At 35.8% G+C, this 24,754-nt stretch overlaps 1 protein-coding gene across 2 annotated transcripts; it reads left to right on the top strand.

Annotated features, from left to right (window-relative positions):
* The first annotated feature begins 1,189 nt into the window (after positions 1–1,189).
* RNASET2 (ribonuclease T2) lies at positions 1,190–24,050 on the top strand. Of its 2 annotated transcripts, XM_070951309.1 has the most exons (10): positions 1,190–1,279; positions 6,351–6,456; positions 7,311–7,371; positions 13,017–13,072; positions 14,382–14,439; positions 15,032–15,096; positions 18,446–18,559; positions 21,828–21,873; positions 22,221–22,295; positions 23,654–24,050. In XM_070951309.1, exons 2-10 carry the CDS (start codon positions 6,368–6,370, stop codon positions 23,864–23,866), a joined length of 777 nt encoding a protein of 258 aa, XP_070807410.1. In that variant the 5' UTR covers positions 1,190–1,279; positions 6,351–6,367; the 3' UTR covers positions 23,867–24,050. The 2 variants fall into 2 exon arrangements, with proteins under 2 accessions (XP_070807410.1, XP_070807418.1); XM_070951317.1 differs by lacking the exon at positions 18,446–18,559.
* The last annotated feature ends 704 nt before the right edge of the window (positions 24,051–24,754 follow it).

The raw sequence follows: 24,754 nt of genomic DNA on the forward strand, positions 1-24,754 counted from the left end.
CCTGCCAATTTCCTCAGAGATAACCACTAAAAGTATGAGGACGTTATGTGCCTAAGTAGCTTTAATATTACGCAATAAAAGAAAATAATGAAATACTAAGGTCTGTGCAGACTGTGGCCATGCCTTAGAGTGGGCCGGATGCATCACTTGCTGGCCATGGCCACACCTGGTTTAGCGAAGGGGAAAAAAGTCCTGATATGTGTTGTGACATGAGTTCAACACCCCTGCCTTAGAGGTAATTCGTGGGTTCTGTAGGTACTTGGCTGTTTCATGTTTGCAACAGTAATCTTGTAAAAAATAAAAGTTGAATACATATCTCAAAATATTTAGAAAACATCTGGAAAATCACAAATATTGCTAAACAAATTCAACATTTCTGTGTCAAAAGGATCTCCATTATAAAATATGAATTAACCTTATAATTCATTCTGTTTTTGTGAGCTTGCAACTAATCAGTTTGTATCTACGCAATAGACTTATGTTTAAGCTGAGTTTGATCAATAATCAAACTGGCTAGGATTGAATAGTACATTTGGATACAAGGCATTTGTCTTCCTTTGGTTATTTAAATATTTGAAAATATTTATAGAACATTCTTCGTTCTATAGATTAAAGATATAGCATTTAACTGTTTTACAAAAAATACCAAAATGCACATTTATGATGTCAGACTAGGCAAAGCCCATTTGTTAGAGTTGATGTGTGCTAATTAATTACATGTTATAAGACTGTTTCAGTGTATGCTTGCTTGAAACTTCCACCAATTTTAAAGGAGGTATTTTCTAGCATATTGGATATACACTCACTTTGGAGTTAAAAATACCCTTAGACTGATTTAATAAAAAAAACCTAGACTAATTTAATAACTTAAGTTATCACTATTTAAAAATCACAAACTATCAGTGTATAATTGCTTATGGTATGACTGTGTTTTCATAGTCTTATCTACTTTCTACAGCAGGGATATAGGACATTTTAAAAAGTAAAGTACATAGGTTTAGTCTTACATATGTACATATGTTTAATATCAATCAAATGGAAGACAAGCGATTAGAATCTAAGCAATGTTGAGAGGCAACGTATAGCAGAAACCCCTTTTCTTTGTCTTCCACCCGGCAGGGAAAGAAAAGTTAAATGGGCGGGATTTAATTCCGCAGCGGAAGTGAAAGTTAACACGGGCACGAGCTTTCCTGATTGGTTTTCGCAAGCCAGGCAAAACAAAGTCGCGAGGGTTTTGACTGATCAAAAACTTCAGCTCCTGAAGCGTGCATCTTGGCTAGTAAGTCTTGTTTTGAAGTGGGTTTTTAATTGGGGATAATTTAATTTTCTTTAATTAGTGTGCGGCTTTGTTTCAAAACAAATCGGAATTCGGATTGGTTAATTATAAAGCACCTAAAACTGCCTTTGTATCGAAACATTTTATGGTGGTGCTTTGCCCTAATATACCCGTCGAAAAATACGGCGAACTATCCGGAAGAGGTTGTAAGAAATGGATCCTTGAAGACTTGTATTTTGGTTTTTCTTGAACTCCTTTCGGACGGAAGAGCAGTCAATGCTTTTATTTATCGGAGATAACTTCTGAAAAACCTTCGATAAGTCTCGGTAAAAAGAAACGGTTTCTCAGGTTTGTGCGTTTAGAATCTGTGAAATTGCCTTTGTTTAGTGAATAGCCCAGTTGCTTCAGTATGACTTATTTCTTATATTTGAGGCAAATAAAAACCTATGGAAAATCAGAAATTAAACCTTTGGATAATATTTGAGAATGTGCTGCTTCAATCTGTTTTAATGTTTTTAGGAAATTAATTTCCATGATGTGTTCTTAAAATATGCAGGATATTCTTCTGAATAAATATGCCTTGAGTTTTCGTTTTGTATAATTTGACAGAACTCTTTTGTATTGTTTTTGTATTGTTTTGTTTAGCTGAAATCTGGATAAGAACTAGTGCATAATTCTTGCAAGTAACTTTAACTTATTAGATATATGACAATGATAGATGTACGTCCATAAACTATATGGTACACTCTACAAGATCTCTGGCTGCCTCCATCTAGGCATTGAGTAGAGCAAGTTAGCTTTGAAAGATTATTTTACCATTTGTGCACATGAAGCAATAACTTTTCAAAGCTAACTTGGTCTAACTACATTAACTTCAGAATCTTGAAAGGCAACCATATCAAAGGTTAAATCATAGTACCTGCCCATAGCTAAAGAAGCATGATTTACTTAACCTAATATGGGCGGTTATACAAAGGACTGAACCATAAAGTAATCATACCAAGTGGGTTTGTATGATACACTGATCTAAAATTTGGCTGGCTAGTTTATTTTTCTGTGTGACCTGCAGGTTACACGTACTCCTCAACTTATAACCATATGTGTACTGATTGTTCAAAATTACAACAGTGCTGAAAAAAGTGACTGACAACCAATCCTCACACTTTAAACCATCATATCATCCCTATAGTCACATGATCAAAATTTGGGCTCTTGGCAATAGGTATGTATTTAGAATGGTTGCAGTGTCCTGGAGTCGTGTAATAACCATTTGCAACTTTCCCAGCTGGCTTCAGATAAGCAAAGTCCACGGGGAAGCTAGATTTTCCAGACCACCTCATTCCATTTACTTTTGTTCGTAGTTTTCTGGCTCTAACTAGCTTCTTCCGATAGGCATTCTGTATTCTATACAATGAGCTTTTTCAGTTTTTCTTAATTAGTTTGAGGTCCCCTCCCAATTGGGGAGGGTGTTTGTTCCATTCAGCCTGCTAAATTTTGTAAATATTTCTTTACAGTATTTTGTTCTGTTTGTATATTGCTGAATCAAAATGATTCATAGTGGTTTAAAGCAAATCAGCTAAAAATACTGTAGAATTAAAATGCAGCGGCAAACATTGAAATGAGAACAGTAAATAATTTAGAACAATAAGAATATAAAAGGTGAAAAAGAAACAATACAGGCAAAAAAACCAGCATTATTCTGAACAGGTATCGTATAGAAACAAAATGAACAGATGAGTGACTTTAAAAATTATTGAGCTTCTTGGCAAATTAAGAAATGATTGAACATCCTTTAAAGATATTAAGTCTGTAGCATTTATTCAATGAATCTATCCAAAATAGTGCATTAATAATTGCATTGTTATTAATGTTTGTCTTTTTTACCATTTAAGACATTACTGTTATATGTGACTCAGGGAAAAAGAGGAAACAATGAATGCTAAAAGTATCAGGGTGAATTTCTTTGCACAAGAAAGGGGAAGTTGAAACTTTCCTATTTTTTAAGGAATCAGCAAAACAATATTGAATACATGCCTCAGTATTTCAGTACTGCTTATAGAAGCAGTACTAGAAATACTAATTAAGAATAAAGTCCTCCTCTCTTCAACCCATAAAAAAGTAGCTCATGCTCTTCTATCTGTAAAAGGCTATTTGCAACATCAAGTCAGTAATGTTAATATTTTGAGAAAACTACTTTCAGTATAGTCAATGCACTAAAAGTCTGTCCAATTAGTGTAATCAGACTAATAGAGAACACAAGAATATAAAAAACTATGCAAACAGCACAGAAATAAGTGATGAATAAGAGGAATTGTTTCTGTCCTAATATGTTTCATTGTGTTTGAAAATAATTCTGTTCTAGCATATGTTCTGATCAGAGGTTGACTGATAAACAAAACAAACAGAACATCTGTTATAATTGGTATCTGTTTGCATGCTTACAGTGCTGTTTAAATGAAGTCTGCCAATACCCAGCAGACTTAACGTTTTTCTCTACATCCTTTCAATTCAACCTTTATTTATTCTAACCCACAAACCTGATTATAGATATGTTACAATCTGTTACCTGTACACCATGCATAGATAAAAGTTCGTTTTCTGAGCAGTCTGCTGTCCATAGCAGCACTGGAACCAGTGGTGAAATCCAATTTTTTTTACTACCGGTTCTGTGGGTGTGGCTTCGTGGGTGTGGTGTGGCTTGGTGGGCATGGCAGGGGAAGGATGCTGCAAAATCTCCATTACCACCCCACTCCAGGGGAAGGATATTGCAAAATCACCATTCCTACCCCAGTCTGGGGCCAGCCAGAGGTGGCATTTGCCGGTTCTCAGAACTACTCAAAATTTCCACTATTGGTTCTCCAGAACCTGTCAGAACCTGCTGGATTTCACCCCTGACTGGAACCCTAATTAATTCTCTGCATTTCATCTGAAAGCTATACAGTTTCAAGTATTCTACACAAACCAGATTATTGTTTGGGCCATCACTCATACAGGTGTGATATCTGATGTGTGTAAGAATGTTTTCTCCTTTCTCTCTATTGGTTTGAGATATCTTTCCTGAATATGTCAAATGATGAGAGCCCTTATAGCCGTGATGGCGAACCTATGGCACGCGTGCCACAGCTGGCACATAGAGCTCTCTCTGCAGGCACATGAGCTGTTACCCAGCTCAGCTCCACCACACACGCACGCGCGCACGCCTCCCACTGGCCAGCTGATTTTTGGGATGCACAGTGGGCAGAGGCACATGCGAGAGATGTGCGTGCATGCGCAGGGGATTGTGCGAGCATGCGCGGGGGAGCAGGGGTCATGTGTGCAAGCGTGGGGGGCGGGGGAGCATGGGCAGGTGCTGTGCACCTCCTCACGGCCCGTTTTTGGGCCCAGGAGGCTGCAGGGAGGCCTACTGGGCCTAAGATGGGCAGAAGGTCGTGCGCCAGTGGTGGGTTGCTCCCGGTTTGCACCAGTTTGCAAGAACTGGTAGTAAAAATTAGTAGTTTGGAGAACTGGTGATAACATTGGCTGGCCACGCCCCCGAACCAGTCCCCGACCCAGTCGCTGATCGCTTACCCCGCCCACCTCATGAGAGGCTTTTTTTTTTCTTTTAAAAGCAATTTTCTACCACCTCTTCAGCTGGAAAAATGCTGTTAAAAGTTTTTTTAAAAAGCCTCTGATGATCGCGTGGCTCAGCTGGGATCGTCAGAGGCTTTTAAAAGCATTTTTTTCTGCAACCTCTTAAGGTTGTAGAAAAAATGCTTTTAAAAGTAAAAAAAAAAAAAGTTGCCCATGCCCACCCAGTCACATTACCCCACCAAGCCACGCCCACAAAATAAGCCACGCCCACAGAACCGGTAGTAAAAATTTTTAGAACCCATCCTTGTTATACACGCGTGGGCGGGGGAGTGTGGGGGGGTCATGCGCGCATGCGCGGGGGTGTGCACATTGCATTATGGGTATTTTATGAGGAAAAACTTCCTGTTTAATCTACTGTCCAGAAGAACCTTTATAATAAATTGTAAGAAATAGTAATGTAAATGATTCTTTTCCGTATTTATAAGTGTTTTTTTAAATACTTATGTACTCAGATAACTATGGTAAAGTGTTAAAATGTTCTTGCATGAACTGGCATTCTAATTCTGAGTTAGATTGTTCATTGTAGGAGTAGTTATGTTAATCTATGGTAGCAAAAAAATCAGGAGTCATCTGACTGCACCTTTCCAGCTAAAACACTTTATTAAAAGGCATAATCCTTCCCGAGTTACAATTTACTTCATCAGATACCTACTTTGCCCCAATATCTACACCAACAGCACTGTTACAGACCCTTATATAATCTGTATCTGCATAACCAAGCTATCTTCACCTCCACCTCACTCCAATTTAAATCAGTCCAGCCACTATTTGCATCTGATAAAATGCTGCTCCTGAATGCTTATACAGATGATATTTGTTTAACAACTAATCCATCTAACTCTTCAAACTTGTAACAGTACTGAAGGAGTGGTAGTTATGACCAGTTCTTGAACAATCACAGCATTTCTGCAGTTAGTCACATGATTGTGATTTTTGATTCTCAGTGTCCCATGGTCACATGATCACCATTTGCAACCTTCCCTGTTGGATTCCCACAGGCAAAGTCAATGGAGAAACAGGAAATCAGGAGTTGTGATTATGTGAGGTCCTTACTTAATGAGCTGCATGACTTTCACTTAACGATGATAACTAGGAACTGCTATCATTAAGTGGGGAAATCACATCACACTTTATGACATTACTTTATGACCACATGACTTAACTATTGCAATTACTATCTGTACCTTTTAATAAAATCTGTTAGTTGGAAAATATGCTTCTAGACTCCTTCAGATTTCTAATGTTATAATCTTAATCATTGTTTCCAATTAGAAACTGAAAACATGTAATTTTACCTTATATAACTTTTTACCTTTTAAAGATATTTTATAAAAAAGGTAATAATATAGATTTTGTTGATGGAAAACAAGCTACTTGCTTTCCATCTTGATGAATTAGAAAATAACCAGTATTACATTTTTTTTCCTTTTTCCTTTCTTCATAGATATATTGTAAATAAAAATGAAATCAGTGACTAGTTATGGTTTGCTTGTTGAGTGTTTTTGGTTTGCTCTATTTTGTGGATCTGCTACACATTTATTGGCTGATAGGTAAGTAACCTGAAATGAAAACTCTAAAGACAATGGCATTTAATTTTACAAGTAGTCCTGAAAATGTTTATCCATTAACCAAACAGATTAACCTCCAGATAGTTTTCCCATTTGTGGAAATCAGCTCTCTTTTCCTCTGTCTTTTTCTTAAATATAGTTTGGGGATTTATCAAACTTCCATTGTAATTTTGAGACACGGAAGAGGGCACCTTCCTATTCAACTAATGGAAGTGATTCTTTTGACAGGAATGTTTAAGTTGCCTTGTGAAGTGGTGGGGGGGGGGGGGAGAGGATTTTCCATGGAAGTAAAGTTTGTCTGCATTTCTTCTGAGACAACTAGCTTCTCATATGTAAACTAGTACCGGTATGTTATAGTACTTGTATGTGATTTGGCTTTTAAAAATCATAGTCCCACTGTTGTCTTGTACTCTGAGATGAATATAATTTAAAATACTATTGCCAAAAAGAGTTTAGTAGTTTGGAGAGAAATTGTTGGGTTTCTGTATTTTATGTTGCACCTCAGAGGTTACTGAAACAAAAAGGAATGGAGTATATCAGTATTTTGGGTTCAGACAAAAGCTATTATTTAAATAAGCCAGTCATTGTAAACCATTTTGAAATATACTGCCAAACTTCACTGTTTGTAGTTAACTTCCTAGTTTATAGTTAGGCAAAAAAAAAAAAAAATCCTTGATAAAGCATTATGTGTGAATCATACCAGGAAAATGTTACTAATGAAGTGTTATTCCTTTGGAATGTTAAGTGTTTTTAAAAAATCATTTTAATGTATGTCAATTAGTGTATATTTAAAGTGACAATAAAGTTATTCTAAGTCTAAATATTTTATGTTTCAGTGTTTATCATAAGTGGGAAAAATTATATTTAGTTCATCATTGGCCAGTGACTGTTTGCATGGTAAGATCTTCTTAAATGGATGTGGTTATTTTGCTATCTGTATGCCTATAAAAATATTTATTTTGCTGTATTGTGAAAAGGGTGCAAGAGATGAGAAGTATTACTGAGATCTTAAACATTTGGCCACTGCACATGACTAAAAGATCTATGTTCAACTCTGACGAATTGTTCTGAATTTTCAAATTTAAAAATCAGACCTTGCAAAGAAAGTAATGTTTAAAAGAATTAAGGTATTATTTATTAAAACTAGATGCCACTTTTTCTCAATCTCAAAGTGACATGTACATCTTTAAACAATAGTCACTGACTTACACAAATTCAGATAAGATAAGATTATCCACAGTGAAGCAATATAAGAAGAGGAGGATCTCAGAATATCATCTTCTGAAGTAGGAGAAATGTGTCATGTTTTCATTTTTTATTTCAGTTTCAAACATAAGAAAAAGCAACGTCCTAATACTACATCACAAACAATATTACATTTTATTATTATAAAAGTAATAATGGTAATGTGTCTATAGGAAGGGATCACATAATGTTAATAATAGTCACATTAATATTTATAGCATATCAGATTCTTGCATGTTAAAACATCCAAATCATAAAAATCATATCAGCATAATAAATCTCCTAAAAACTCATAAAGCTGGAAACAGCAGCAGCCCAGCCACATTATTCTTTCAAACCTCACCTTTTAGTGCTACATGTGAAAGCAGATTGTTCAGAGATATAATCAAAACAAAACTAACAGTAAATCCATACAACTCCTTTACTATGCTCCCATTCCAGAGCCAGCAGGAAATCATCCAGCCTAAATCTTGCTAACCCCAAGAACCTCCTTACTGCAATCCCAGAAAGGTCCATACTGCACTGCTGTCCATACAGATGTAATGCACATGATATTTTAAAGGCTGTGATTTGTGATTCCCTTGGCTAAAATTCCAAGTCTGCAAATATCATCTACTACATGACAGCTTCCTTAGTTAGTACACAAGATGCAATTTACTGTAATGGTTAAGGCACCAGACTAGAAATTGAGAAGCTGTGAGTTCTAGTCCCATCTTAGGTACAAAGTGAGCTAGGTGACCTTGGGCCAATCACTTTCTCTCAGCCTTAGGAAGGAAGCAGTCGCAAACCACTTCTGAAATCTTGCCAAGAAAACTGCAATTGCCAGGGCTCAAAATTGATTTGAAGACACACACATCTGTGCATATGAACAATATGCATGTGTGTGTGCATATGAACAGTTTCTGTGTACTGAAGTTTTTCCCCATTTTCACTGCTGTCACAGTGTTGACCAATTGAATTCTTTTTATTCCTTATAACTTTGTAAACCCAGTAAACCCAGTTGACTATTTGATCTGTAGACCACTAAGGGATAGCAGAAAATTAGTTTTTATATCTTGATTGCTATGTAGTGGTTTTCTGGATTTTCACTGGGTAGGAAATTTTCATATCATCAGGTGACAGACGCATAACAGCCAAGTCCTTTTTATTATGCTTTCAATTACATATGTTAAGTCCAGGACAGATCCATCCATTTCAGGGTTTTATAACAGCTTAACTCAACCTATGTAGGAAAAGGAAAAAGGGGACTCAGAAGTTAGAACTCCACTCATCCTTGCAGCTAAATCCATACTGCAGAATAGGCATTGAATAGACCCCATTACTTGGAAGAAAGTGATCCTACAACAAACCTACCTGATAAATTGGGGCTGAGCAGATTGCCACTATTTACTGCATCATTTCATGCTACTTCCTTGGGTTATCTGGATGGAAGTTCTTGAACTGAGACTCAGGATTTAAGCCATCTTTCGACTTCTTCAGTTGTGTGTTGACAAAGATATGGGTACTGACCTGAAGATATATCTACTGGAAATAATGGGGCATCTTGTGGAAGGTGTGTGGATGCAGCCTAAATAGTTTCATTCAGTGAATACATCTATTGTCTGTGCAGAGAGTGCCTTTATTTATTGCTGGTAGCAGTCTAAAGTCTTTCAAATTACCTTTTTCTTAGGAAAGACTAGTTTTCAGGCTCAAAGAAATCCAACTATAAACAGCTTTGATATCCTAGTGAAACCATGCTTCTACTTATTTTATTGGTGGGTGAAATTAAAAAAAACAAGGGCTGTTAGAAACTTCTTGGTTTCTTTACATCATAAAAGGAGAAGCATATACTGTACAGGAAAAATCCTGTCATTTTAGATTAGGAAGTTAAGATTCAGTCATCTTGTGCTTCTTTTGTTCCTGCTATAAGATTTGAAGCAATTTAAAAAATATAAATGAATTTCAGGTGAGCAGAAAATAATCTTGGGGATTGCTAATATTAAGAGCTGAAACCTTATTGAGTATTTCAATGGGGAATTTGCCAGAATCTCCATTATAAAGATACATATACCAACTAACCTAATACAAAAGCTGGAATAAAAGTAGAGTCTTCACATTCTTTTGGAATAGAACTCTTGCTGTACTTTGACATTTGCCCTGCTGTATTGTTCAGCACTGATAAGACATTGAAATTCCCAACACCTACAAGGTACCACATGATAATATTGGTTACTTTGTAGAAAAACCAAGCTGATATCTCCATTCATTGGCTATTGTGAGCAAATCTTTTCCATTGGCTTTTTTGTTAAGCTAAATGCCATTGCTTCATAGCTGCTTCTCTGAACTGTACTGTTGATCAGAAATACTTGGAAATAGCATGAATATTTGCTGCTTTTAAGTGTCTCTGATACCATAGTCAAGGACTCAGCTCTTGAAAGCAGTGAATTTTCCCACTTATTTCTACTGCAAAATTGGCTAAATTCCTGCTCTGCTCTTGCCAAGATAAATGTAACACTTACTATTGACTGCAAATGGATTTGAGTTTGTTTTTAATGAACGGCATTCTGCTAGTTCAATGAAATATTGGTGAATACGAAAAATGGCAAGCATTTTATGACTCATATTTAAAGTAGCCTGAAAAAATGTTTTTACAACTTTATACTTTCTTTTTATCATATGAAAAATTGCCTGCCAGAGGGTTTTGTTAAGCAACTACTACTTTTTATAGCACTCTACAATTCTAACATGGGAGTATTGCTTTCCCTAAAATCAGGTAACAGGATTGTTTATTTTTAAACCATAGCGTTTACTTAAATATTGCCATATTCTGACCAACTTAAATCATAATGCAAAAGTAGGCTTTTGGTAGCTAGATGGTGCACTTCATGCTCTGAAAAGTAGGGGCTTCAAAGGGTGGTGAGATGGAGTTGAAGGGGGGGGGGCTTTTTAAAAATGACATTATAGTTTTTATATACTAGACCTACCACTTCTCCCCACCAAAATGGTTTAGACCTATATGTTCTCCATTTCTGGATTTCAATTAAATCATCTTATGTGATAGTCTCCTACATAAGAGCCAGCTACAGCTATTTTTTAAAAATAGGAAAGCATTTATATTTTGGAAAGGAATATAAAAGAAATTTAATAATTTCATAGAAAAAAAGGATGCAATTTCAAAGCATTTATTTCAGAAAGTTTTGCATAGCTAGCAGTCAATATTAACATAAAATAAAAAGCAACCATTTAAAAACTAATAATTACCTTTCTAATATTAGAAACAAAATTGACAACTTCAAAATAATGTGAAAGTATTCAGACATACACCTGTCCAATTCCAAACCTCATTCAGAACAAACATTGCAAAGGTGGTTAATTTTCATTTGGTCACAGATGTCATTTTACATGGATGGTGACCATTACAGTGAATGTGGTCAGAAAAAGTTTGCAAGACTAAAAGGGGATTGAGAGAAAAAAGATGATGTGCAAATTCATTTTTAATATAAGGAGTAAGTAAAATATTTTACTTCTCTTAGTAATAAGCTACCGTAAATGCTTCTAAAAGGTGCTGAAGAAAGAAATAAAAATCTTGACAAATAGAGAGCATGTCAAAATAACAAAGGGTTGTTTTCTTAAAACCAGAAATATATAACTGGTTTCAAACACCCATGGCTTATCAGCCCATTTTGTTATTAAATGGAATACTTCATATGACAAAGTATTAATTCAAAAGATAAAAATTGTTTATTAATAAATTTTAGATAAATCTCAAATTACTCTGATTTTATCAACTTTTTTTTCTAATACTAGGTCAGGGGTCTGCAACCTTAAATACTCAAAGAGCCATTTGGACCCATTTCCCACAGAAAAGAAAACACCGGGAGCCACAAAACCTGGATGACTTCCACCAGTCACAATCCCCCCTAGCCATGCCTACCCAGCCGGTCATTAGGTCAAAGAACCAGTTGTTAAACACCAAGAACCACAAAATCCTTTTGACATCTCTCTCTCCCCTCCCTCTCTCTCTGTATCGCTCTATGTCTCTCTCTCCCCACCTCTTTGTGTATCTCTCTGTCTCTGCCCTGGCCACTTCTCCATCCCCTGCCATCACCCTTACCTTCTCAGCCCAGGCAAGGAGTGACTGGGAGGGAAGGGCGAGGGGCGGGGCCAGCCAGTGGTGGGATCACCTGACGGAGCCACAGCAGAGAGTCCAAAGAGCTGCATGGTTGCTGACCCCTGTACTAGGTATTCTGAAGAGGCTATTTTCAAACAGTTTATCAGTGTTTTCATTTTTATGAAAATTGGACCAACCTTGTGGAGTTTCCAGTATTAGCACTTCTTGGTGAAATAAAGCTTGCTAATAGTATCTCCATATAATTTTTCTGGTTTGGGATTATAGCACAGCAGATGTAGAACCAAATGCTTCACCACTCAGTCTCCATACACATTCAATGTAACATTCCAGAAAGAATGGTAGCTGGAAAAATTGCATCAAGCTGTATTGTTGGTTCTTTCTCCCAGTTACAATATGACCTGTGAATAATTATAAATGAGATGAGTACTTTTTATCAGCTTCAACTGTTAGGCCATTTGCGTCCATTTACAGGAAGGTATTGTCTAAAATAATCCACAAAGTCCTGCACAGCCTAAGTCCAGGTTATTTAGAGAGAGGGAATTTAGTATCTTTGGGATACCTCCTTGGTTGACTGTCACATTCAGAGTGTCACTGAAGTTTATTTAGAGTCTTTTAAATTAATAAGTAAAAAGGGACTGCTATGTTACAAAATAAAATTCTTCCACATCATTTTTATTTACTTGATCACTGTTGAACTACATTAAGACTCTGTAGGTATTATTGTAGATAAAAATATATAATGAACATTCTAGGAAGAAACTGCTCCTCTTTCTAATTCATCAGGAAACGACTATCTTAAATTACTTGCTGCATTTTCTTCTAGACAATGTGGCAACATTTTGGAATTCTCAGCTTGGTGTTGCCCACCATCATATTTATCTTGTGAACAGGAAAGTCTGCTATATTGTGCAGATATTGTGAGGTTGTCTATCAGCCCAATTGGATATTGATTATTTCTGCTTTTTTCCTTAAAATACTCACATTCTAGGGTTGTACAAAAGTTTGACTCTAAGGTCTAAATCAAAACAAATAGATTAAATTCATGCTGACTCATTAAATCAATAAAATCTGAGACAAATTGAAACAAAAATCAGAATTAATAATTTTAATCACAGCTGAATGAGACCCTATTTTTCCCATTCTACATAAAAATGGTTTTCCTTTAATAACCCGTTATTTTCTCTAGATGAATGAAAATGAATGCAATAATCCACCAATGTACTGGACAATCCATGGACTCTGGTAAGATATAAATTTGAGAGAGAAAAATCTTGTATTGCTAGTCTTTCTAAGCTCATAGTATCTTATATTTGAAATATTCTGGTCTGATGCCCATTGAAGGTGAAAGTTTTTATTATATGATAAGTGATTTGTTATTATAAATAATCTGTGGTAATTGTTAAGGATATTGTTGTTGTGTTACCAACCAGCAGAGTGTAGAGCACAGAGAAACGTTGCTGAGAGCAATGAATAAGAGATGTGCAAACTGGTTTATCAAAAGTTTACTTTATAGTAGAAAAAACAATCTCATAGTCTTTAAATCAATTCCAAGTCTTTGCCAGTTAAATCAATCCAGTAGTTACAGAATCTTCTTACCAAACAAACATTAGTTGGTTAGAATAACAAACTCACTCTGATTCACAAACCACGATGGTAACAGATCCATCCAATGATGATAGCTCAATAATAGCAACTCCTCACACTATGGTAACTTATCATCAACTGAATACGTTACAGTACCTTTCTTAAATACGTTCACAACTAATTACAGCATGACTCAGCATTACAATGAATCAGCAAGAAAACTTTTAAAGTCACATAATACATTTTCAGATTAAAGTTACAGTACACATATATTGCCTGGACAACATGTTAGGCTCAAACCACATCCTAACAGTAATCCATGAATCAAAACACTTATATGAAAATACCAGGATTTCTAGGTAAATTAAAATTTAATATTACTTTCATATTTATAAATAGTTTGGTTTATTTACTGGGATTTGTTTGTCTCCCAAGAAAGGAAGTTATGGAATCACTAATCATACATCTCTGCTAAATTGCCATGAAATTACATTATATAACTTTTTTTTCATGTTCTCAATTTTTTTTAACCTTTACAATATCGAATAAGGAAGTATATGTACTATATTATCTGTCCTTAACTCTCTTCAAGACAACCCTGTGAAGTCTCCCATTTCACAAGATACATGTTAGAGAAGGAGAATGTAAGATCTCCGACCTCTGGGAGTTTCGTTGCGCATTGAAGACCCTGTTGTTCCGCCAGGCCGGGCTATCAACTTAATAATTTTAAATTGGGGTATTTTAAATTTTTGGGGTTTTAAATCGGCCAAATCTATTTAATTATTTTAATTTTTAATTATTGTTGTGTCTTGTGTTTTTAAATTGGCTGTACACCGCCCTGAGTCCTTCGGGAGAAGGGCGGTATAGAAATAAAATTATTATTATTAAAATTATTATTATTATTCCACTAGTATTCAGAACAGTTGGTTTTCATCCTTTGCACACTTTTGTTCTGCTTCTTCCCCAGGCCTGATAAAGCTGCAGAATGTAATAGAAGTTGGCACTTCAATATATCTGAGCTTAAGGTATGAATCAAATAAATTGTAGGTACTGAGTACTTGAAGAAAAACTATAATAATAATAATTAAGTCAAGAATTTGACTGGACTCAGAAAAGCTTTAGGGTATTCTGCCAAAGCAGTATTATTTATTAATACACTTCAATCAGTGAACATTTATTACCAAACCAGGAACTAGAGAAAGAGGATGACTCATTCATTCTTGAGTCCCTTTTTAAATAATTTGCAGAGGTAACTATACATTCTAATATTATCATAATCACATGTTATCTAAAGCTGTTATGTGAAGTATTTTATAGATACGAGGCTATTTTATACAGCCAGTTGGATGTAGTGATTAAAGTGCTGGTCTAAAAATCAAGAGATGATGAGTTCTAGTCCTGCTTTATACATGAAAGGGGGGCAGTCACTCTCTCTCTCATTCCAGCTCACCTCACAGGGCTGTTGTGGAGAAAAGGTTATGTTCACCATCTTCAATTATTTATAAAGCAATAAAGGGATCAAAATCTAATAAAATAAAATACTCAGTGAAGAAATCTAGGTGGAGTTTACATCATATCCTTGCTTTTTAATATATATAGGATTTTTTATGTTGCTAGGATTTCATGGAAGACATGAGAGAATATTGGCCAGATATACTACATACAAACCATACTCATTTCTGGTGAGTTGTGTCATATTTAACCCTATTGATAGCTTTGCACAAATGCTTAATTTTAGTTGTCTTTCTACATGAAACACCCTAGGTAACAATAGGAGTCAGATAATACAAACTACGGATTTCTGACAATTACTTTGTTTCAGCATTAATGCTTTCTCAAATAATATACTATATTTAGGCATATAGATGGTATTTTTGACCCTCACAGGAGTTCAACTGTAGAATTCAGTTTTAATGTTTTCAGTCACTCATCTTTAAGAATATTCAGTGAAACATTTTGGGCCTAACTATGTCCTATTACAGTATTTTGTAAAGTATCCAGTATATTGATTATTAAAAGAAGTCCATTAAACTTGTATTATGTACAACAGACTGTACTGTGAGTACTTTGGCTTCAACTCCATAAAGCTACTTTGGAGCATGACAAATACTATGTCATGGCACATTAACATATCTGTATCTTTAACTAGGATTATAAACTGCCCTTTGCAGCTACTGCACAATTCCAGAAAAAAATACAACTCCTATGTTTCAGAGAAAGGTACTATACTCATATTCCTGTAATCTTCAAAACAACTTTTGTAATCAAATCTGAATCATTTCAGAGCTCTAGTATGTAATATCCATTGATTCCTAGTAAAGAAAGGTAAAAGCTTCCCCAAATCAAACCTGATTTTAGGAGACTACAAGAACATATCCATGTAAGATTTCTTCTAAGTACAGTTTTGACTGCATCTTTTTGTGCTTATTTTTAAAAGATGAACAGATATATTGTACTAATAGCTGTAATTTTTAAGCACTTGAGGATCTTCAATTAAGAAGTAATTTGACTGCATCACCATTCAGATTGTTAACCCCAATTTGCTGCATCATTTTGACTTCCTTTAGCTTTTCTGTTTAAAATAGAAGTATAACAAAAGCCCAAAGCATTTTAGGCATTAAAGGAAAATGAGTTAATACTTTATTATATTCTCTCTACACAAATCACCCCAGACTGCTTGCCTTTTCATGGGAAAGGTAAATAAGGTTCTATGGAGCTTAAAAGGGGGTGGGGGGACCTCTTGGACCTGTGCAGCAATTCAAGGCTAACCTCCCACTTGAGACTTCTTTCTGCCTGGCTAGGCATTTCCGAACAATATATAGCCTATTATTATGTAACTCTTTAAAGAGCCACAACTTTCCCAGAATCAGAGTCACTACAGAGTACAGTCACGCAATCCCAGGAGCATGTGCTTTGTTGAACACAGGAGTGTACACGTAACACCTATTTCCAATTTACTGAAGCTGCTTTAAACACTGCAAACAGGTATTTTGTTCATACTCCTGTAAACCGCAAAGCTCATTTTCCAAATTATTTCTGAAATACTACATAGCCCTCACATGAAATAACAATTAAGCTAAGATTTTTTGAGAAATGGCTGTTTATTTATTATCCTCATTTATACAGCTGTGTATCTTTCAATTGCAACTAAGTAATTATTTTAATATTATTTGTTTATGGAACATGTACACTACCTTAGTTTGAGTGGATTCTAAGCAGATTGCAAGTAATCACATTGCAGCAATGTGACCCATATGCAGAGCAAATGCAATTCCACACTGGCAGTAACCACAATACCATAAGGTAGAAATATATGAACACAGCATTAAAATTGAGGAATGATGAATGAAAAATGCAGACTACATTGTAAAATGCCATATATTTCCCTTAAGTCTGCCTCATGAATACAGCCCACCAGGAAAAAAATGAATGGTTTAAGAACTGAACATATAAACTGATTTGTCTTCTGTTTTTTACTAGAACTGCTTCTCTTTTTCTGATTTGTAACCTTGATGGGAAGTAAAGTTTCAGTACTGACATTTTTTCAGTGAAAAAATGTATTAAGCAATTAACCTTTGTTATTCTGTGTCCCCGTCAAGTTGGTAGCAACGTCCTTGATATGCCACAAAATGAATATTTGTTAGGTACAAGGACAAGATTATTTTCTTTTCATTTGACAAAATAAAAACAAAGATAGCTTTTCTTTATACTTTGTGGTTTCCATAGTTTCCAGTTCCACATGAAACATGACTGCAGCATGTCTTCTCTCAAATGCTAAGTTTTCTTGCTTTTGAAAAGCAAATTCAGAAGACTCCAAACTATTTCAGGTGTCTTAACCATCACACCTTCACTTCTCTTGTTATTTAACTTAAATTATTCATAAAAAGAAATCCTTTTCTCAACAGAAAAAGACCTTCTACCCAAGAGATTTTTAATATATAAATACTTCATATATATTAAGGAGATAATTTTATATATATATATTTCACAGGAGTTTGTGAAATACATATTTAGAGTACCATTTAGAGCAGGGGTGTCAAACTCGATTTCATTGAGGGTCGCATCAGGGTTGTGTTTGACCTCGGGGGCTGGGTTGGTGTGGCCAGGAAGGGCATGGCCAACTTTTGACATCACTCATGTTAGGAGCACCTATGGTGGACCCCAGGTGGGGCTGAGAGGATCCGTTGTCTCCAGCAAAGAAAGGCGAGACCAGGGAGAGTGCCAAATTCTTGTCCTCCAGAGAAGCCTTGCTGTCTGCTGGTGGCCAAGTGCTAAGGCAGGACTTCCTTCCTTCCCCTTCCCTCTTTATTCTCCTTTCTTCTTCCTTCCCCTCTTTCCTTCTTTTTCCTTCCTTGCTCTCTTCCCAGCTTCCCTTCTTTTTCTTTGTCTTTCCTCTTTCCCTTTCTCCTTTCCTGTCCCTCTTGGATGCTCAAATGCAAAAGGGGAAACGTTTCTCCTTTTGTTTTGTTTGGCCCCCTGGGCCCCATTTTTGGCCTGGATGGCTTCCTGAAGCCCTCTGCCAGCCAAAACGGAGCCTGGGGAGGGGGGGCATGCTCATTTTCTCTGGCAGAGGCACTGCGGGCCAGTCCTTCGCCATTTCCACGGCTGCCCCGCAGGCCAGAATTAAGCATCCCTGATTTAGAGCATCCCTAAGGAATCATAGTTTGAATTGCACTGAGTTCATTGGAGTTGGGCAGTCAATAAATTTAAATAAGTAAATAAGCTATAAAAGATGTTATAGTTGCAAAACATGCATTATCATACAGAAATGTAAAGACATTACCTATCATTAGATCTGTTTTATCTAATAGTATCTCTTAGGAAGAGCAGGTACTAAAGCTGGCTTTATGCTTAAAGTTTCTAGATTTCCTATGCAGTGGACAAAGTGGTAGAATCTTGACTGGACTCACAACTGAGATTTTATTCTCCAATAAATATTAGAAGATTACAAAATTTTTGTATAGTTTTCCAAATACATTGGTGCTTGAAGATACTAGTTATTTTTTTTTTACTTTTTTTTTCTTTACATAGGAAACATGAATGGGAAAAACATGGGACATGTGCAGCTCAATTAGAGACTCTTAACTCACAAAAAAAGTATTTTCAGAAGACACTGGAACTCTATAGAAAAATTGACCTTAACAGGTGGGGAAAATTATTTTCTCAGAGTCACTACTACTCTTACAACATGTAAAACTTTCTGCTAATGAGTTTGCAGTATTTCATTTATTTACAGAAGTGGTTCTTATATCCTGAGTTTGCCAGTTATGGGGGGCTTGGTCTAATGCTTCCTTAAAGGTTAGAAGTTCAAAAATGTTTCTTCGGGGAAGTTGCTGATACATAACAAATACATTATAGCATCACTTAGGCTTGAATCTATTGGTATTGCTGAGATCTCTCATGAGTTCAGTATTGGATGGAAGATCCCAGCTCTAGGGATTATAGTACACCATGTGTTTATGTTCTCTTTAATGTAAGTTTGAACTTCAAGCATCCATGAAGTTTAGAACCAGGAAAGGATAAAAAAGACATCACTGCCAGTCCAAGATAATTCTGGTTGAAAGCATTTGTTCTGTATGTGATTATCAAATATAAATATTAAATGAACATGAGAAATTTAGATACTGTGGATCAATAAATGAAATGCAATTCCTCAAATTAGTCATAAAAATCAAACAATAAACCATTATATGTGTGCACGTACTGTATCCTTGAGACATAATGAAGAAGAACGGAGATCAGGAATACAGCATTTTGGAAAAATAGTAAAAATAACATGAAATATTTTGTAAATACTCAGTTCTTGTAGCTTGCTAGCTATTCCTTTTCAATTTCCTTTTTGGCAGGACGTTGTAAAATATGCACAATTATTTTACTAATGCCAGCATTTGGTCAAACTACATACAGTTGTAAGAAAAAATATGTGAACCTCTTGGAATTATGTGGAGTTTTGCATGAATTGGTCATAAAACCTCCTCAGGGTGCCGTCGGCCAGACAATGTCGGCTGGCGACCCCCAGGGGGAGAGCCTTCTCTGTGGTGGCACCTACCCTCTGGAACAATCTACCCCCAGAGATACGAGTGATCTCTGACCTCCAGACTTTTCGTCGGGCCCTAAAAACCTACTTTTTTCAGTTAGCCGGGCTGCCCTGATTTTATGGTTGGTTTTATAATTTGATATGGATTTTAATTGAAATGTTTTAAATTACGGGCCAAATTTATTTAATTATTTTAAATCTATTTTTAACTTTTGTGTATAAATGTTTTTTATCTTGGCTGTTCACCGCCCTGAGTCCGAAAGGAGAAGGGCGGTATAGAAATCTGAAAAATAAATAAATAAATAAAATGTGCTCTGAACTTCATCTAAGTCACAACAATAGAAAAACACAGTCTGTTTAAAATAATACTACACAAACATTAGATGTTGCCATGGTTTAATTGAACATAACATGTAAACATTCACAGTGCAGGGAGGAAAAAGTATGTGAGCCCCTAGCCTAATGACTTCTCCAAGAGCTAATTGGAGCCAGGAGTGAGCCAACCTTGACTCCAATCGTTGTGATGATATTGGATGTGTTGCTGACAGCTGTCCTGCCCTTTAAAAACACACACCTGTTTTGGGTTTACTGGTTTCAAGAAGCACTGTCTGATGTGAACCATGCCTCGCAGAAAAGAGCTCTCAGAAGACCTACGATCAAGAATTGTTGACTTGCATGAAGCTGGAAAGAGTTACAAAAGTATCTCCAAAAGCCTTGATGTTCATGTGTCCACGGTAAGACAGACTGTCTACAAATGGAGAAAGTTAAGCACTGTTGCTACTCTCCCTAGGCGTGGTCGTCCTGTAAAAATGACTGCAAGAGCACAGCGCAGAATGCTTCTTGAGGTAAAGAAGAATCCTAGAGTGTCAGCTAAAGACCTACAGAAATCTCTGGCACATGCTAACATTTTTGTTGACACATCTACAATAAGGAAAACATTAAACAAGAATGGAGTACATGGGAGGACACCACGGAGGAAGCCATTGCTGTCCAAAAAGAATATTGCAGCACGTTTGAAGTTTGCAAAAGAGCACCTGGATGTTCCACAGCACTACTGGCAAAATATACTGTGGACAGATGAAACCAAAATTGAGTTGTTTGGGAAGAACACACAACACTATGTGTGGAGAAAAAAAGGCACAGCACACCAACATCAAAACCTCATCCCCACTGTAAAACATGGCGGAGGGAGCATCATGGTTTGAGGCTGCTTTGCTGCCTCAGGGCCTAGACGGGTTGTTGTCATTGATGGGAAAATGAATTCCAGAGTTTATCAAGACATCTTGCAGGACAACGTACAACCATCTGTCCGCCAACTGAAGCTCCGCAGAGGATGGGTGATGCAACAGGACAATGACCCAAAGCATACAAGTAATTCAACAACAAAAAAAATGGCTTCAACAGCACAGAATACGCCTTCTGGAGTGGCCCAGTCAGAGTCCTGACCTCAACCCGATTGAAATGCTGTGGCATGACCTTAAGAGAGCGATTCACACCAGGCTTCCCAAGAATATTGCTACACTGAAACACTTTTGTGAAGAGGAGTGGTCCAAAATTACTCCAGATCGTTGTGCAGGTCTGATCTGCAACTACAGGAAATGTTTGGTTGAGGTTATTGCTGCCAAAGGAGGGTCAACCATTTATTAAGTCCAAAGGTTCACATACTTTTTCCTCCCTGCACTGTGAATGTTTACATGTTATGTTCAATTAAACCATGGCAACATCTAATGTTTGTGTAGTATTATTTTAAGCAGACTGTTTTTCTATTGTTGTGACTTAGATGAAGTTCAGAGCACATTTTATGACCAATTCATGCAAAACTCCACGTAATCCCAAGGGGTTCACATACTTTTTCTTGCAACTGTAAACTAGAAGCTTTGTCTAGAAGCCTGTCTGCCATAGCACATTTTCCTAATGAAGAATCAGTAAGAGGGCTTTCAAGGATCCAAGCATTCTCTGAAAGATACAGTAGGAATTTTCAATCTGTTTTTAGAAAATTGATAAAATTGATATTATGTAATTTTTGTCAGTGAACAATGTATAAGTAGCCCTAAAATGAGTAGATTATTTTGTGAACATTGTAAGGTTTCACTTATTCTATGGATTATCAATCCAGCATTACTATGCCGATGTTCCAGTTACGTACAATAGGCTTTATAACAATTTTAAGAGAAAATGAATAACAAAAATGTAATACTAGTCAAACAATGTTGGATATACTGTGTAGCTGAAGCACATTTGATTTCTTGAAGTCTTATATGTCTTTTCTATCTAATCTTTTACATATGGGAAAATAATGATGAATCTATCTGTTGTGTAATTGCATGTAGTGAATTCTGTCTTTTTAATGCTGGATAAGAGTTCTTTCTCTTTCAGTTTTCTCTCGAAAGTTGGGATAAAGCCAGGCTCTACCTACTATCAGGTGAGAGAAAAGCTCACTCTGCATTGCATTCTGCAAAACTGTAGCCTTTAATTGTCATTGTATAATACTTAGTGGTGAGTAATTAAGTCTTTCTACTAAAGAATTCCATTAGAAGAACAAACATATCTAATCAAGATTCATTTCAGGAAATATAAGAGTTAACTTTGGGAAGAAGTATGAAAAGAGATAATTCTATTACAAATGCAGACTTTCATCTCATAACTGTGTGTTATTATTTTTCTTATTTTCATACTGAGTTTTCATAATTCTAGACTATGAAAACACATCTTTAGTTAAACAGATGCTTGATTCTTTTTATGTTATTTATTTCATGTTTAAATCTTCAGCTGACAGCCATCAAAGAAGCTCTTGAAAGCTTTTACAATATAATGCCAAAGATTCAGTGTATTCCTCCTGAAGAGGTACATATTTCTCTTAATGCCTGTCTAGTTAATATTTAATCATTCTTTTCTAAAAAAGTTGTTTTAATATTTGGAAGATTGAAGATTAAATACATCTAGTTATTTAATCATTCTTTCAGATACATATTCAATACAGACTCATCAGTCTGCCCTCAATAATGATGAAAATCAATCCATTCCTCCCTCCCTCTGCCTTTCTTTCTTTCCATCTGTCCAGATTTAGGCTTTAAATGGGAAGTAAAAATGAAGGAAAGTTAAAACTGCAGGTAGCTAGTTTTCATATGATTTAGATTTATGGCAATATATAGATGAAATCTTTCCTTTTCAAATGGACCTTTGTAGGATTATATTGCATATCAGTTTAAAATAACCTTTAGGTGATCTAGAAAATATGAATTCTGAAGTCTTTTTTGGACTTCACCCAGTGACATTTTGACTACTATGTTTGCCTGTTTTATTGATGAGGTGGCCAGCCAATGCCATTTGGGAAACTGATTCTATCAGTTCTCATTGGTGGTATATTTGATGAAGGGGCCTTACTTTTTTTTTTATTTATTTATTTGATTTATATGCCGCCCTTCTCCGGAGACTCAGGGCGGCTTACAATGCGTTAAGCAATAGCCTTCATACTTTTGTATATTTTTATACAAAGTCAGTTTATTGCCTCCACAATCCGGGTCCTCATTTTACCTATCTTAGAAAGGATGGAAGGCTGAGTCAACCTTGAGCCTGGTGAGATTTGAACTTGCAGTGATTTCAGGCAGCTGATGTTAATAACAGTGCTTTAGTCTGCTGCGCCACCAGGGCTCTACTTGAGAAAATATTTTCTAGAGTTCTACCTAAGTAGAAAATGCATAGCCTTTTGTATCTGTTGACCGAAGCTATTATTTTTTAAGAGATCTATTTTAGGTATATGGTTTTTAAAATATTTTCAAGGAACAGCTTCATTCTGAATACTTTTAATGCCATTTAACAGCAATACAATATAATCTAAGAAATCAATATGTATTTCCAAGTACAGTTTATTTCTGTAAAAGGTTGCTGACTTCAAATTGTGCTCATTTTTTTCTATTGCTGGAGCAAAATAGTTCATAAAGTTACTGCTGTATGTCAATACAGACTTAATTTATATCTTGGCCATCTAATTTCTGATCTGAAAAAAAATCTTGCTCAGCATTATTCCAAGTAGTAGATATTACCGTAAGTTTGTGTTCTTTGGTAACTATATCATGCAGCTGCAACTGTTGGCTTCTGAAGATTAAATTCATTCTGCCGAACTGTCAAACACCAACCAAGAAATCAATAATTCCTTTATATTTACACTTTTTCTATAGTGTTGTTTTGTTTTCCTTCTTCAGGGACGGCTACAAGTAATAGGCCAGATTAAATTCTGCTTTACCAAGGAGTTTACTCTGAGAAATTGCACAGAGGAACAATCTGGTTTATCTTCTGCACTTGAAGATGACTTTTTCAGAACAGAGGATCTGTCAGTTTGTAATGATACTCTGACTTACTACCCTTCACATATGAAAACTCACAAACATTTTGCTGCAAATGTTGTTGTAATTTAGGAAATTTGAACTTTTTAAAATTCTGGTGGGGAACAATTATGCATTGGATTTATATAGCAGGGCCATCTGTGAATGGCTTTCTTTGTTTTGTGTTTTGATTGATGACTGCTTGTTTCATTAAAATTGCTGCCCATATTATATAATGTACTCTTTCTTCAATAAAATTGGTTTATTTTTCACTTTTCTCAATTTTATTAGGTGTTGTTTTTAAATCAATATCAATTTCAAAATTATTGCAATCTGTTAGTGATCTGCAGTTTTCATGTCTAATTTATTTATCTGCCTAAAATTTTTTGGGCATATATTTGTATCAAATACAAGATTGTAGGAATTCATTAAGAAAAAGTCAAAGAACCAGAACAGTAAATGGCCATCCTTAGGAGCCGTATATTATATATTTAAAAAACCCAAAACAAATGGTAAGCATATAACTGTCTGGCTTGGTACAGCAACCAAACAGGACAGTTAGGATTTCAGAAAAAACAATTGCAACCATCCTGCCTTCCATTGAAGACCTGTATCCACGAGCCAGAAAAAGGACTAAGAAAATATTTACAGACTCCTCACATCCTGGATATAAACTGCTTCAATACCTCCTCTCAGGATGCAGCTATAGAGCATTGCAAGTCAAAACAATTAGACACAAAGAGTTTTTTCCCTTGTGCCATCACTCTGCTAAACACCTTGTAACCACAATACTGCCTTATGTCTAAAGATATTTATCAATGGCTATGGGTATGGTTATGGTTATATTACTATTATGCTTCACATCTTTTCTACTACTTTCTCCTATTGGTATCTTATGATTATATTACTTTGCTGTTTGTATGTACACTGAGAGCTTATGCACCAGAGACAAATTCCTTATGTGTCCAATCATACTTGGCC

This window comes from Pituophis catenifer, unplaced genomic scaffold (assembly GCF_029215685.1).
Source record: "Pituophis catenifer annectens isolate HBS135680 unplaced genomic scaffold, rPitCat1.0.hap2 SCAF_1, whole genome shotgun sequence".
NCBI lineage: Eukaryota > Metazoa > Chordata > Lepidosauria > Squamata > Colubridae > Pituophis > Pituophis catenifer.